Source organism: Aedes aegypti, chromosome 2, assembly GCF_002204515.2.
Source record: "Aedes aegypti strain LVP_AGWG chromosome 2, AaegL5.0 Primary Assembly, whole genome shotgun sequence".
Classification (NCBI taxonomy): Eukaryota; Metazoa; Arthropoda; class Insecta; order Diptera; family Culicidae; genus Aedes; species Aedes aegypti.
The window spans coordinates 383,040,163-383,055,548 of record NC_035108.1 but is presented as its reverse complement, the minus strand read 5'-3'; the positions used below and the strand labels follow the sequence as shown (position 1 = coordinate 383,055,548).

At 38.2% G+C, this 15,386-nt stretch overlaps 1 protein-coding gene across 1 annotated transcript in view; it reads right to left on the bottom strand.

Moving 5' to 3' along the window:
* The window catches only part of LOC5574025 (T-lymphocyte activation antigen CD86), a 284,943-nt gene that overhangs the window by 123,912 nt on the left and 145,645 nt on the right, over nucleotides 1-15,386 (bottom strand). The window contains exons 2-4 of the mRNA XM_021846892.1: nucleotides 5,858-5,932; nucleotides 4,708-4,946; nucleotides 4,120-4,236 (exon numbers count right to left, since the gene is read on the bottom strand). Coding sequence (XP_021702584.1) covers nucleotides 4,120-4,236; nucleotides 4,708-4,946; nucleotides 5,858-5,903 — 402 coding nt within the window. The 5' untranslated portion in view covers nucleotides 5,904-5,932. The remainder of the gene's footprint in view (nucleotides 1-4,119; nucleotides 4,237-4,707; nucleotides 4,947-5,857; nucleotides 5,933-15,386) is intronic.

Here is a 15,386-nt window from a genome sequence, read left to right as displayed (position 1 = left end):
CTATTGAAAACCAGAGCAACAGGTCCAGAGCCCTGATAAAGGTGGATGGTTAAAAAGACACCGACACGTTAATGCTCCCAGTGGACGATTTGCCCTTTGAAGGAAGCACCACACTAGACAACGGACTAGCATGCAACGCCCAGTGGCACAGTCGAAATACATACCTGACGAAAAGTTTTCTGGACTGAAGTGGGAATCGAACCCATACTCCTTGACACGATGCGGCTAAATGTTTGGTAACACTAACCGCACGTCCACGAAGCCACGGTTGTGATCACTATGATCGTGGCCATCATGGAGGCAGCCCCTCTAGCACGATGTAGGTAGCACAATCCTGGTTAGGTGGCCTATCGATGATTCTTCACCAACCAAGAAAGGCAAAAGTAGAGCAAACGGATTGATTTTACGGCAACAGACGCGGCAACGAATGAAGGACAACGATTGGAAAGTTGGATCTTGGAACATGAGAACTTAAAATAAACCCGCGCGTGTGGGGCTCCTGGCTTGTTAACTGCGGAATGTCGGCGTGAACGTTGCAACTATCCAGGAAATACGGTGGCCGTGAACCGGAGAACGCGAATTCCAAGCGGTAGACCTCATCGCCAACACTTCATTCAAGTACCACATCTACTACAGCGGTGGCGACAGAGCAGAACGTGGTGTTGGTTTCATAGTGATTGGGAAGCAGATGAAGCAAATTATTCGGTGGAAACCGGTAAGCGATCGAATCTGTGTGTTGAGAATGAAGGGCAAGTTCTTCATCTACAGCCTGATCAGCATATATGCGCCAACGAACGATAAGCCCGATGACATGAAGGATGAATTCTATGAGGGCCTGGATAAGTCCTACGGAGAGTGCCCAAAACAAGATATCGAGATAGTCATAGCAAATTCGCAGTTCGGGAAAGAAGATTTCTTCCTACCCGTCATTGGAACGGAAAGCCTCCATTCCATTACCAATGATCCAATGGTCCAATGGTCTGCGGCTAGTAACCTTCGCTGATGCTAGAGGAATGGCAATCAGCAGTACCTACTTCACACGAAAGAATATCCACAAACACACCTGGTGACACCCGAGTGGCGATGCCTGCTCCCGAATAGACCACGTGCTGGTTGATGGGCGACATTTCTCAGATGTCATGGATGTCAGACTAAAATTCGGGCGTGGTCACGAGTCACGAATTCCAGAACAAACAGAACGCTGCGCTTCAATATACAACGCTTGTCGACTGATGGGGTAGCTGCGCAGTACCGTCAGCAACTAGACAAGCAGTTGGGAAGAATCAACGTTGCTGGAGATGTCGACAGCCTGTGGGACCCTATCGACGAAGCTGTGACAACAACGGCGCGGGAAGTGATCGGCACTGGTCAACGACGAAGACGAAACGACTGGTTCGATGAAGAGTGTCAGAGAGTGACAGACATGAAGAATGTCGCCAGAAGCCGTATGCTTGTGGCCGATGCCCGACAGAACAGAGAGCGGTACAGGGCAGCGAGAGCCGATGAAAAATGAATTCACCGCAGAAAGAAAAGGCAGCACGAAGAAAGTGTGGTAGCTGAAGCTCAATAAAGCATGAACCGGAACGATATGCAGAGATTCTATGCGACGGACAATGGTGGGCGGCACAACACTGGTGGGCGGCACTGAATGGAGTGTGCCAATTACAGAGGAATTACAGTGAAAAGAAATGAGCTTTGGCAGATAATGTCTGAACATGGTTTTCTAGCGAAACTAATTAGGCTGATACGTGCTACGCAGGATGGTTCGAAATCAAATGTTCGGATCGCAGACGAGGTGTCAACCTCGTTTGTGACGTTAGACGAGTTGAAGCAGGGAGATGCCTTTTCGAGTTTACTGTTCAACATTGCACTCGATGGTGCTATTAGGAGATCTGGCTTGCAGAGAAATGGCACTATTATAACAAGGTCACACATGCTCCTTGGCTTTGCGGACGATATAGACCTAATTGGAACCGATCGCAGGTCAGTGGAAGAGGCTTTCGTGCCTCTGAAGAAGGAGACAGCGAGGATAGGCCTGATCATTAATTCTACCGTTTCTCGCGAAGTGAAAAGACGTGTTGCGGGTGCGAATAGGGCCTTTTACGGACTACGTAACCAGCATAGGTCCCACTGCTTGCAAACAAAATTCGCCCTGGTTAAAATATTGATTCTTTCGGTGGTTCCCTACGGGCACGAAGCGGAAAGCTTTCGTTGTTTTCGAGCGTAAAGTGCTGCGGACAATACTCGATGGGAAACTCGAAAATGGTGTTTGGCGCAGACGCATGAATCACGAGTTGTATCAAGTGTACAAAGATGTGAATATAATCAAACGTGTAAAATACGGCAGACTTTAGTGGGCTGGTCACATAGTGTGAATGTCGGAAGAAAGAAATGCAAAAATTATATTCAGCAGGGATCCAGGTACAGGTCGGCGGCTTCAGGGTAGACCACGAATACGCTGGCAGTACGCAGTGGAAGAAGACCTGGCGACTCTAAACGCAACTGGAGATATTTCGCCCAAGACCGACGAAGATGGAGCTCTACAATACGCCCGGCAAATCAGATATCATAAATTGAGCTAAGTGGCGATTGATTCTACTTTGATCACCGTCAACCAAAGATGAATGTAAATGTCCTCTACAATGTAAAATTTCAACCAAAAGGATAATCATTTCAAAAGGATAAAAGTTTGCCTTCAGAATGAACCTGGGATGGAGAAACCGATACCAAATTTCTGTACGTCAGAGTGAGCCGAGATTCTGCTGTCACGAAATGTCACTGTGAACTGGTTTCAAAAACAATGGACAAACATAATAAAAGCGCATAACTGATATGAAAATATGTTTCGCACTTCATCAAGAGTACCAAAAATTGAATGAGAACCAATTCGTGCACATTCAAAAATAGTGTCACGTGAGCACCTTTAATTCTGATTGAATACTGAAGTATTGAAATATCTATAATCTATTAAGTGACGCGTCTAGATCAATTATTAATACTTCCTAGTGAATTAATGATTTTTCAACATGTTCGTCTAAAGCAACCAATATCCTCAATGAACACCCTTGGTAGCTTACCAAAATTACCACAAGGCTAGTTTTTGGTGCGATGGTGCGCATTTCAATCGCTAGAATTCACAGGAAACATTTCCTTTGTTCCATTTTTGAAATTGCCAACATTTGGTTGATGCCACAATGGTTACCTACCTATTCAAAACAAGAGCATTCCAATTGGTTTTTGTTCGCACTTTGGTTCAAGGAAGCGTGACTTTTCAATGGGCCGTGCAGTTAGACAACCATTCCTCAGTTAAGGTAAAACATGTCGGAACCCAAACATGGCTGTCACAATGGCCGGCTTGTGCCCCTATTCACGATGTAATCGGCAAAAAAAATAATCGCACGAAGTTTAATTAAGTATTTTGAACTTTCTGCTAGTCCACAAAGCTAAAATAGAAGAAGTAAATTCTCGAGATTTGAGTCTTGACAGTTCAGGTGCATTATTTAATTTTGACTCCAAGCTGTCTTACCTTAAAATGAGAGATAAAACGGCGAAATGAGAACAAAGCAATTTGTATGGTTCAATTGAATGTATGATATTGAAATCTGGTGAAATAAATAATTTAAGCCCAACACTTTCCAACATTCTTTGCCGAAGAATATAATTGTGCTCCCGCGAGCGAATTTGAACTTCATGCCCATCACGTATCGTGCCTGCATTTGATCGCTTGTTTCTTTTGTGTAAAGCGAGCGATTTTCGCGGAAACCGGAATCTGATACATGTCAGAACCAAGGGGAAAATTTTCGAGTTGAGCTTATGCAGGTGGGAGTGATTTTATCCTTTCCGGGAAAATGTGGCACCACCGATTGAAGCAACGCGTGGACGACTCGTTCAGGATTCGTTTGTTCCCACCGTAATTGAGTTGCGATTTCCTGGAAGACGTTATTTCGTGTTTATTTCAAAATCCACGGTTTACCATAATCCATTAGATGCGTAAATGGTACGATTACACCCAGACATGTTATGAGGTAAATAGTGTCCAAATGTGGAAATAGGGATTAAGGCAAGCATTGTGTGAGGGGGTTTTATTATAATTTGAGTTCAATTGGTGGGAGAGCTTACCTTTAGGGACCAATCATCCAACGCGGGATTATGCACACTCTGGTATCGCTGGTCCGATGTGTAGGTGGCTTTCCCTACCGTCAGTAGGTGCAGATCGCGATGTCGAATCCACGATACCTGTATTTAATAAATGCACAATTATCTCTCGGAAATAATGTTCTTATTTAACGGTTTGAAACAAGAAAAGTTCGTTCATAAACTACGTAGACCAAAAAAGGGGCCTTCTTGAATTAACTGCTCGATAGCTATTATGCGTGTAATTCCGAAGACCTGTATTGAAATTATTATTGTTATTGGATTGACTGGAGAGGATAGGAACCTTAGTTTGCAGTGGAACTTCATAATAGCTAGAACTCAACTATATGCGCTATATGGGTTCTGTTTTGAAAGGTCCCTCGATACACTTGAAGAGCTGATGACTGAAATTTTGGTAGATATAACTAAATGAGACTGTATGGGAAACAATCATTCTACAAACTAAGAAGACCTTTTTCTTTTTCTTCCTAAAGGAACCTTTTCTTCCTTAAAAAAAAATACGTAGTTTAAGAATAGTCCAGAGTATACCTAATGAAAACTATCAAAACTCACCGTTCGATTGCCGAGGTTCCGCACCCGGCAGTTGAGATAGGCCGTGTTTCCCACCAGCGCAGTGACATTCCGGGACGCCGAAATGTCAAAGTACGGCCCCCGGTCCAAAGGATTTTTCACACCGATTTCATCCCCCTCCAGGTCGGCCTCGTCGAAGGACGACGTCTGAAAGTAGTGCTTCGGAGGTGTGTACGTGTGCGGCTCGTCGATATCGACCGACTGCGAATGGGACGAAATGCCTACGCCCCCCCAAACCGAACCGGGAACCGGGAATGAAACGAAACGGAAAAAGACGCCGTAGCAAAATTGATTGATCCGAAATTAATTACATTTTCCGGTTGACGAATTTCATTTTGGTGACAGTTTCCATTCGCCGGGATTGTCTTCCGTAACTGTTGGTTAGGGTGACCCGGGAAAAATCAATGCCCGAAAAGTCAATGAGATCAACCTTAGAATGAAAGATTTGCTTATTGATAGCATTTGTATGAAACATAGTATAAACTTTTTAAAAAATCGTTTAGGGGTTCCACCAGATCAATCTATGTAAAATGACCATTTCTGATGAAAATTGTCATATTTTTTACGTTTTCTGTAGATGTTATAAAAGGTATTCGTGTAAGGTGTTGATAATTTATCCGTGATTTATTGTCAATTTTTTTGTAAAATTTAATCTTATTTTACGGATTATTTTAATTTATTTTTGAGCATAAGTTTTTGATTGTTTTATTTCATATTTCATTCATTAACACTTATTGGCTAGAGAATATGATGTTGTCAATTTGATACTAATTGTAGAAAATTAAGATTTGAAAAAAGTGCATAAATCGTCAAAATATGTCAACTTGTAGTCAAAACGGCTATTTTTCATAAATTGATCTGGTGGAAACGATTTTATAGAAAACTCATATGTTCTACACAAATGCTATAAATAAGCATACCTTCTAAGCTACGATGTATCCCCTTGACTTTTCAAACATTGGTTTTTCCGGCACACCCTACTGTGTCCGTATTACGGCCCCATCACACTCTGGGACGTGGTTTCATCAATCTGTCTTTAGAATTTGATTAATACGGTAGCATGTATCGGAATGGCAACTGGATCAAACTGGCCCACGATGAAATTCGGTCCGGGACGTGAATCGAATCTTACCATTATTAATGTTGAAGAAGATCATCACAACCACTATATGCTTCATAGTTCCTAGGTGTGCCGGGGATCCATATTCTGCAAATAACGGAGGAGATTAGGGAAAGATAAATGACTTTTGTTTGTTCATAAATTTTCTTTATACGGAAATCTAGCGAGGCTTACTTGCCATCCCGAGCAGAAGAAAATAACTACTGAATACCAAATTGAGGTATTCCATACCAGATAATTTCCAATTCTTACAACCTGAATGAGGTATGAATGAGCCCTGCATAAGAGGTAAAATACCTCAAATAATACCTTCTGCATATTCTACAAATACCAAGCTGATACTTAGATCAGGTATTGTAATACCTAAATAATACTTGATGGATTTTCATATAAAAGTTAAATTTTTCAATACTAGTTCAATACCTCCAGCAGTCCTCAATAGCTGTCGAATACCAAAATGAAGTATTTTTAATTGTTTTAAAAATTTTTTCCAAATACCATTATAATACCAAAATGACGTATTGATAACTGAGCAATACCTAATTCTGGTATGATACCAAAATATGGTATGCATAAGTTATTGGCGAGTTATTCTTTCCTCCTCGGGATGTTCGATATTTATGTGATTTGGAAAAAAGTCTGAATTGGAAAATTGTTTTCATCGTTTGTCATTTATGATATACGATTATTGTACTGTTGTTACTGTAATTTGGGTATAGAATTTAATTTTAAACATGGTGAATCGTTGGCTGTTTTGAACTTTTAAATTTGAGTCATGGCTCACGAAGTGGGGTAAAACTATAGATTTATTATTGACAAAAACATCAATCTGACTCCATTCTTACACACGCTTCTATACGTTTCTGGATTTTGTTTTCCGGCAGTGCATGTTAAGGGAGCAATGAAAACGACAAATATATTCTATGCAGACGTTTCTATGATTGGTGTCTTTTTTCTCAAAGATTATTTTTGCTACAGTTTAAAAAACATTAATTGAACCAGTATTACCTATAAACATTAACCCCTCTACCAGCAGTTCAATTTTTATCACAATAAAAAATTCAAATAGCGACAACTTTTTTGTTTCTCAATTTTTTTGCTCCATTTTTTCAAAAGTTATCAAAAAAATCTTTTAGTTTTACAAACAGTGTATTGATTATTAGCTATCTGGATCCGGAGATATTCCCCAATTCCGATATTAAACATAACCCCCGTCAATTTCTCAGGCAATACATTTTTTAACGTATTCGGATATTCACTCTTTGCTCACTCACATTAATGAGAGACTCTTGAGAGTATGTTGTGAAAAAAAATAAAGCAATTCGATGCAACCGTCATTGAGTAATGAGCATTTAGGTGTCTGGTACCAAGCTGGCCAAATAAAGTTCTTAAAAACTTCTAAAAACGTCATATCGTAATATTCAAATATCTCCAGAAATATTTAACTGATTTGTATGATTTTTTCAAAGTAGCTTCTTATGACATGCAGAGCTTGAAAGTAAATTCCCAAATTTTGCGCAAGAACGATTCTCATTATATATAAACTCCGCATCCTTTTTGCATGAAATGTACGTTAAACTATGAGGGACATACATCCTCCTATTTAATTCACAGTAAAAAAAGTTATGCCAAACGCGTCATGATTCAATTAGTTTTCTGAGTTCATTTTTGAAAAGAAAATTCATTGTTTATTTTTTTTCCACCAATATTTCTTCTAAATCTAACTAGCGTATTCCTCCAGACATCATCAAATTAGTCATCCGAAGTAAGATTTTGCAAGTATTTTTTGTCAGATTCCTTTAAGAATTCTTCTTTGAGTTCCACAAATAAACATGTCAAATTTCTCAAAATAATTTCAAGAATCAATTCATATTTACCGAAAAGCTAAACATTACATATAATTTCCAATTGGATTAAATGGACAAAATTATGTGTAGATTTGCGAGAAAGTTACACGTCTTCTCAGTGAGAATCAAACTCAAGACTCCCTGATGAATTCGTGAGTCGTTAGTTTCTTTAGTAGTCGTTTCTTTAGACATTACCCATAGTATGAGAACTACAGCAGGACTCTGCCATACATGTTCCACAATTCCATGAAGGATTTCTCTATTAAACTATTTGAAGGTAATTATTTAGAAATTTTTAAATAAAAACATTTAAGGAAATCGCATTAATTTTTGTCAGAGATATCTTGAGAAAAAGCTTTCGAAAGTACTTGTTATATAAATTTAAAAAAAAAAATGGCATTTGTTTGTCTCAAGTTGGCTTTTGGTTCAATGGATAGACTGCATTCGTTCACTGTTCGATTCGGCAAGGAATGCGCCATGTCTCCCAAGAAACCACAAGTATGCTAATTTAGGCTTGTATGGCTGTTATACAGCTAATATTGACCATGCAGCTCTATAACAGCATTTTATTAGCACATAGGGCGAGTTGAAGTGCTATTTGGTTTATTGAGTTGCTTGTGAGTTAAAGCATTGGCGGAGAACAACTGGAAAAGAAAAAAAAAAAAACGGGACATTTCCTAAAGGATTTTGACATGGATTATTTCACAGCCTACTGCTTGGCAATACAACGTTTCCAGGGACAAGTAGTATCGTGCTGCTTAGAATTGCCTGATGCTTAGAATGCCGGATACTCGCATTTTAACGGCATTTTTGTGATGAATCCCATTTTTTTCGAGTAGGATCCACAATTATGACGTCTTTTAAATTATTCATTCATAAAACTTCAAGAAATTATAATGTTGTCATGAATTGCATCCGGTGTCCGAGCATCTTAAGGGTCTGAGCAATTCGAATCAACACGGTATGTAATACCATTCTTTCAGAATCAACACCAACAACTACTCATGGTCAAGAATTAACCATAGATCACCAAAATTTCTACAAAGATTCATATAAGCTACACTGTGGATTTCTTAAGATACATAATTTTTAAGATCGCGCCATAATGTTAACCAAAGATTGCTACATTCAAAAAAAAAAAAAATCCTGAAAAATCCATCCAGAAATTTCTCCTAAAAGCACCTTATAAATTCCTTCAGGAAGTCCTCCAAGGATTTATCCCGAATTTTTTCTAAGAATATTCTTTGCAGAAATTTAAGGAATCAAGGAAGTAACTTCTTCAGATGTTTTATTTGAATTCTGCAGATTAATTTTCACAAGTGTTTTAGAGATATGTAGCATTAATCTTTTTCTCATTATTGTGATAAAAATAAAACCTGAAAAAAACATTGAATGAAATCATGGAAAATATTTTTTTCTGTGATCTTATGCTCAGAAGAATTAGTGTGTCAATATATGAATGAATTCTGGCCTGAAGAATTCCAGGGAAATTACAGGTTTAATTGCCGGTGCAACCAACTCACAATGGTCTAAATCGACATTTTAGCAGGAAAATATGTTTCCTTTGTTCTCGTCGATTTAAGACTTATGATGTCTCCAGAGAAGTTGTCTATTATTGAGTTTATTCTAAGAAAAAGTTGAATAAGCTGGCCCTTATTTAGAATTTGACTCAAACTTTTTTGTTTGAGGAAATTTGTGGTTACTTTTTTATCAACAACTTTGTAGAAGACAAAGCTGTTCATTAGAGCTGTCGCTCTTCATGAAAGCGAAGTAAATTGATAATGAAAGTTTAAATTTAAGGTGGACCAAAGAAAACAGTTTTTTGGTCTAACTTTTTTGTTTTCAGATTTATGTGAATGTGAACATCAGGAAAGTTGTAGAGAAAATAATGGTACACATTTTTGCTCAAGATTGCAAGTTTGTAGTTCTTGTGATTTTGATGCTGTGAGCAAATTTTAGAGAAAAACTAGAATCTTCCGAGCTTTCATAGCTCATGGAATTAATTCGCTATTTTTTTTTAACAGCATCTTACAGGCCATACAATAAGCAACTTTTGCCGTCAAAACAGTAAAAAATTGTAAATTGAGAATATTCACTTTTAAACTCGAAATTTACCTGTAACTCAAAAGATTTGAAGTTGATCGGCGCGCAGCCCTCAGAAAAGTTGTAGGTTTGACTAGTTCTACAACTTTCCATACACAACTTTTTGGAGAAATGCGAAACAAAAAATGTAGAAATGATGACACGATTCAGATGTAGGTATTTATAATTATGAAACATTACATGTTGTAGTAATTTACTAGCCGCTTCCATTCACTTGTTGTTGAAAACTCTGTATGGTTTTACGATATTATTTATTTTTAATCAGTACTCAATGATATTATTTACATATAATTCAAATTGAAGGTGTTTTGTCATAATGACTATTATTGTGACCGAATACATACAATCGTGTTCTGGGGTACAAACAGTGAAAGCGGTGAAATAGTTTTATCTTAGAAGCCAAGGATATCGAAAAGTGTACAAATTTGGAAAATTATTGAGAGAATAATTGTTAAATAATGTTGCTGCTCATGGAAAAAATTGTATATTGATTAATAGTAGAATGTATTATATGTTCTACATTTCTTCATATAGTTGTGTAAAGAAAAATTGTAGATTAAGTTAAAACCTAAAGCTTTGCTAAAGGCAGCACATCGTTAACTTTAAAAACGAGCCTTGAGTTCAAGGCCAATTTCAAGTTTTTGAGGTGTGTTTTGGAAGTGAATTTTATCAATTCACAAAAATGAGGTTTTCATAGTTTTTGCAACAAAAGTTGCCTAATGTATGGCCTAAAAAAATATATATGGATCCAACTCAATGAGTAATGTGCATCTGAAGAATTCATAGTTTTTCACTTATATTATCTTACAACTTAAAAATGGGTTCTGTTTGATCTTCGACCTTGACGATTGCTCCTTGGCAGTGCGTCAAGAAAGCCAGAGCAGTCGTCAGTTGTTTTCCCTCTCGGGTCGTGCGCCTATTTTCTCTGAGTGCTTTTATATAGCCGAGCAAACGAGTTAAGCTGAATGTGGATTGTTGCTGCTCAGTCAACGATGACGGATCAATTGGTGAGCTCGTTTCATGCTACTATTTCTAATCTTTAAAATATGTATGACTGCACATTTAATCGATACAACGGTAGGACGTAAATATGATTTTTCAACAAACTATGGATGGTTCGTCACTGTGAGTGTCGACATAAACTCTAATTCATGAATTATTTATGTTTAACATTTTTTTGTTTTCAAAACACCCCTTTCTTTTTATCTTTAATTTTGTAATTATAAAAAAAATTTGAAATGTACTGTAAGTGTCGGCATAAGAATAAGAGTGTTCTATGATGTTCCAGCCAATCGAGTCTTTGTTTCTTTTCAAATAAGTAAAATATAATAATACATGCTTTCGTCCTGACAGCTGTAGGAATGTCACATTTAGATATTTGTTCAACAAACTTTGAATGGTTCGTCACCTCAAGTGTCGGCATAATTTTCCTTTACATAGAAATTGTTCATATCAAATGAAAATATAATATTTTCATAAAAGCATATTTATATTTGACAAAAAAACTATTTATCATGGTCTAATCACTTATCAAAGTGAATCCTTTGACCCTACGATTCTCCCCATTAACAAACATCCTTCCCAGTAACCTTTGTGGAGATGCAGAGGCAAACACGGTCTCCAAATAGCAAACGTTACACACTAACATTCCTTCCCCCAAACCCACCTGACTGCAAGGACGTGGCCGGCGCCGTTATTGACCCTGTATAAATAGAGACACTGAATTATGCACACTGAAGAAGATTATGGCCAATCCCAGCCGAACTTCTAGTTGATTCTTTGTGCATTTTCACTGACTTCGGTCAATCACGGAATAGCAACCATTGATATGTGTAGTCAGTCTAAGCTAAGCTAAGCTAAGCTATATTATCTTACAACTTAAAAATCACAATCATTACAAACTTGCAATGTTCAGCAAAAAATGAGTATCATCACTTCGTTTGCAACTCATTTGATGACAACATTCACGTTAAACTGAATACAAAAAAGTTACACCGAAAAAACTGACGCTCTAATGAAGAGTTAGATCAAAAGTGTCTTAAATAAAGTTGTTCTAAATAACTTTTTCTAGAAGTTTGCGGAAGAGCGTAGCCACAACTTTTGTTGTTTGATCTCTCTATGTGATTTTCCACAACTATCTGTGAAAATGGACAGGGAAAATTGAAAGAAAAAATCATGCTATCTGAAGAGTTTTGCAAACCTCGTTGACGAAATCCAATGAGCATTCCTGTCGAAATTGCTAAAATAATATCTTAAAACTGATCAGGACAAATTACTTGAAAAACCTTTAGAGAACTTGTTTTTGGAATAATCCCTGCTTAAGACAATGTTTAAAAATGTTCTCAGTGGAATTCCTAGTTTGGTGTAAATTTTGTTTCCAGAAAGAAGGAGTTTGCTCTGGTTATTCAAAACAAACTTAATGATTGGTAGAAAGTTGAATTTAAATAAGGATTGCTAAAAAACGGATATTCCAAACGTTTTATGGATTCAAAATCACGAGCAAGTGTTATAAATTCAATTTTAAATTAATATCTTTAGGAATTGTTGAGTAAATCTGAAGAGAAGAACCAAGGAATTGTGTAAAAAAAGACCAAAATCCTGAAGTGATCGTTCAAAAAACATAATTCCTCATTCGTAATTATGGGTATGATTTCCGACTAAGTTCGAGAAGTAATGCATGTAGATTATTCTTAAAAATATGGAGAAGAATTCCCGGTAGGATTTTAGGGACCGTACATTAATTACGTAAGGGTTTATGCGGGGAGGAGGGTTTGGGATTTGTAACGCGCCATGCAATAATTTTTTATTTTCATACAAAAAAATCTTATCATTCGGGGAGGGGGGTTGAAAAATCCCGAAAATTTCCTTACGTAATAAATGGACCACCCCTTAGATTATTATTTAGAGAAATGTCCATAAATTTTTAGCATACTTTTTGCTAGAATTACTGAAACGGATCATGATGTAATTCTTCGTGTTAAAAAAATGTCAAGATTTTATAGATTAATCCTTGGAAGTGTCTTGAGAGAATTCTCTGTAAAATATTTGTGGAGAGTAGTGATATTCTCTACTCTCTCGCTATTTTTTGATTATAAAAATGTAATACTAAAGCTTTTGGGAAGTTGTCGAAAAGCAATGTTCTTGTCTAGCGCTTCATACAAAAAAAAAATGCAGCAGAAGAAATGTGGCTCAGCTATTGATTAAATCGAAACTAGACTAAGAGAGCCTCTCAATGTTAGATAGGCTTTTGAAAAGTTACTGGAATAAATCCAATCAAATCAGAAGTGCTGTTCGCATTTCCAGCGAGTGTATTACAAAGATCAATATGCACAGCAATTTAAAACATGTATTTCGATCAAATTGGCACTTGCGTCTGCTATGCGAACATGGGCAATGCTGAGGACTCGATGGAGAAATTCGAGTTACTCCCAACAATGATTCCTGGAATAAACCATTAACGCCCAGTGATCTATTTGGAGGTCAGCTACTTGCATGAATACAGTTATTTTTTAGACAAAATGGATGAATGGTTTCTTCATGACAGTTGTGAATGAGCTCGAGAGCAGTCGACTTACAGGTTTTTAAATTCTTGTTTTAGCTGTTTTGTCACCAGCTCTTGTCGGCGTTACAACGCTCGTCTTATGTTATGTAGATTATATGGTTCAAATGTAAATCCTGGTATGCCAAAGTGGATCCTTGACCTCGAATACTAAATGACAGTGTGTTTTTTTAATTACAATGTGGATCCTGAAATTGAAGTATTACGATCCATACTTTCCGGAATCCCAGTGAAGGCACTGGGATTGTATTGAGGATCACAGGATTTCAATATGAATATAGGGGTACCTGTGTGGATCCAAGAATTCCAGCATGGATTCTGGAGTTTCAGTGTGAATCCCTTGATTCCAGTGTGAATTTTGTGATTGTAGTGTAGATCGTAGGATTCAGAGTGGATCCTGGGATTGTGATGTGGATCGTAAGATAACAGTGTAAATCTTTGTGTGGATCCTGGGATTTCAGTATGGAACCTGAGATATCAATGTGGATCCTGGGAAATCAGTGTAGATTCTTGGATTCAAATGTGGATACTGATATTCGAGGTTTGTGAATCCTACGATTTCAGTATGGATCCTGGGAATACAGTGTATATTCAGGGATTCCAGTGAGGATGTTTGTAATTCATGATGTTTCATCATGGATCCTGATATGTAAAGATTATAGCATTGATCGTGGAATTTCACTGTGTATTCTCGGAATTAAGTGTGGGTCCTAGAATTCCAGGATGGATCCTGCCAGTGTTGCGATGGATCTTCTTCGTGAACAATGATCGACGCATCTTCGCGATCCAACATTCGCCAAAATTCATTTTTCATTTTTGAGTCACGAAGAGCATCGCAAAAAGCGAACGGATGCAACGCCGAAGAAGCAAAACGAACACACCGATAAGTGGTTCGCGAAGCCTTTCCACTCGTAGGATTCATTTATCCACGCGCTGTTCATTCTGGTGATTCATTGGAAGGTTGCTTCTTCTCGTAAAGTCAAGCAAACACTCCACGCTAAGCTAGCTCCACGCAGCGCATGTATTAAAACTACACAGAATGAGGCAACCAATGCAGAACTGGCTGACTGAGTAAAAATTCTGTGTAGGTCGCACTCATTCTGTGAGTTGCCGACGTGTTGGCCTTTGGTTGTGCGGGATCGATGGAAACGGAACTGTCCCGCGCGGCAGCAAACAGTTGACCGTTGATGGGGAGTTTTCTGATATGTTTTCTAACAAAAAGCCGGAAGATGGTCGCAAATGCGAAAGGTTTTTCCCCATTTGCTTCCACTTCGGCTATTCAAATGAAAAAATCTCTAAAAAACTTTAAAATTGGAACTGAATTCCGCATTCCAAGCGTTCCTCCTCTGTGCTCATTTCACTCATTCAGTATTGTTTACCACCGTTTGCACAAAACTGTGTACAGCCCCTTTGTACAGAATCTGTGCTGCACGAAAAGAGGCCAATTTTGTGCGCGCGGCACTCATTTTTGAGCGGAGCAAGTTTAGCGTGATTGTTGCGATCCCGTTTGAAGGTGATCGAAATGAATATTTTCTTGCTCTTCGCGAAGAACAGGCAGCGTGGATCGTACCGTTCACATTTCCGAGCGATGGAAAATCACCCGATGATACCGTCGGGAGAAACAGCGATCCGAAAATGAAACACGAACGAATGAAGCGCCCGAACGGTTGTTAGTGTTGATTCGCAGATTCTGTTTTGATGCCTACGAAAATTAATCGTGCTTCGCGTTTCCGATCGCTGTTCAGCAACATTGGATCCTGGTATTAAGGTGTGGATTCTAGGATTCCAGCGTGAATTCGAACAGTGTGAATCCTGAGATTTCATTGTAAATTTTGGAATTCCATTATGGATGCCAGGATTCAAGTTAGGACCCAGGGTTCCCATTGTAGATTCGGTTGATCCTAGGTTTCAGTGTGAATCCAAGAGTTCAAGTGTTGATCCAGTATGGATCCTAGGAAGCCAATGTTTCCAATGTCGCCAATGTTGGCGGATTCTGGGTCCCAGTGTGTATCCTGGTGCTTGAGTATGGTTC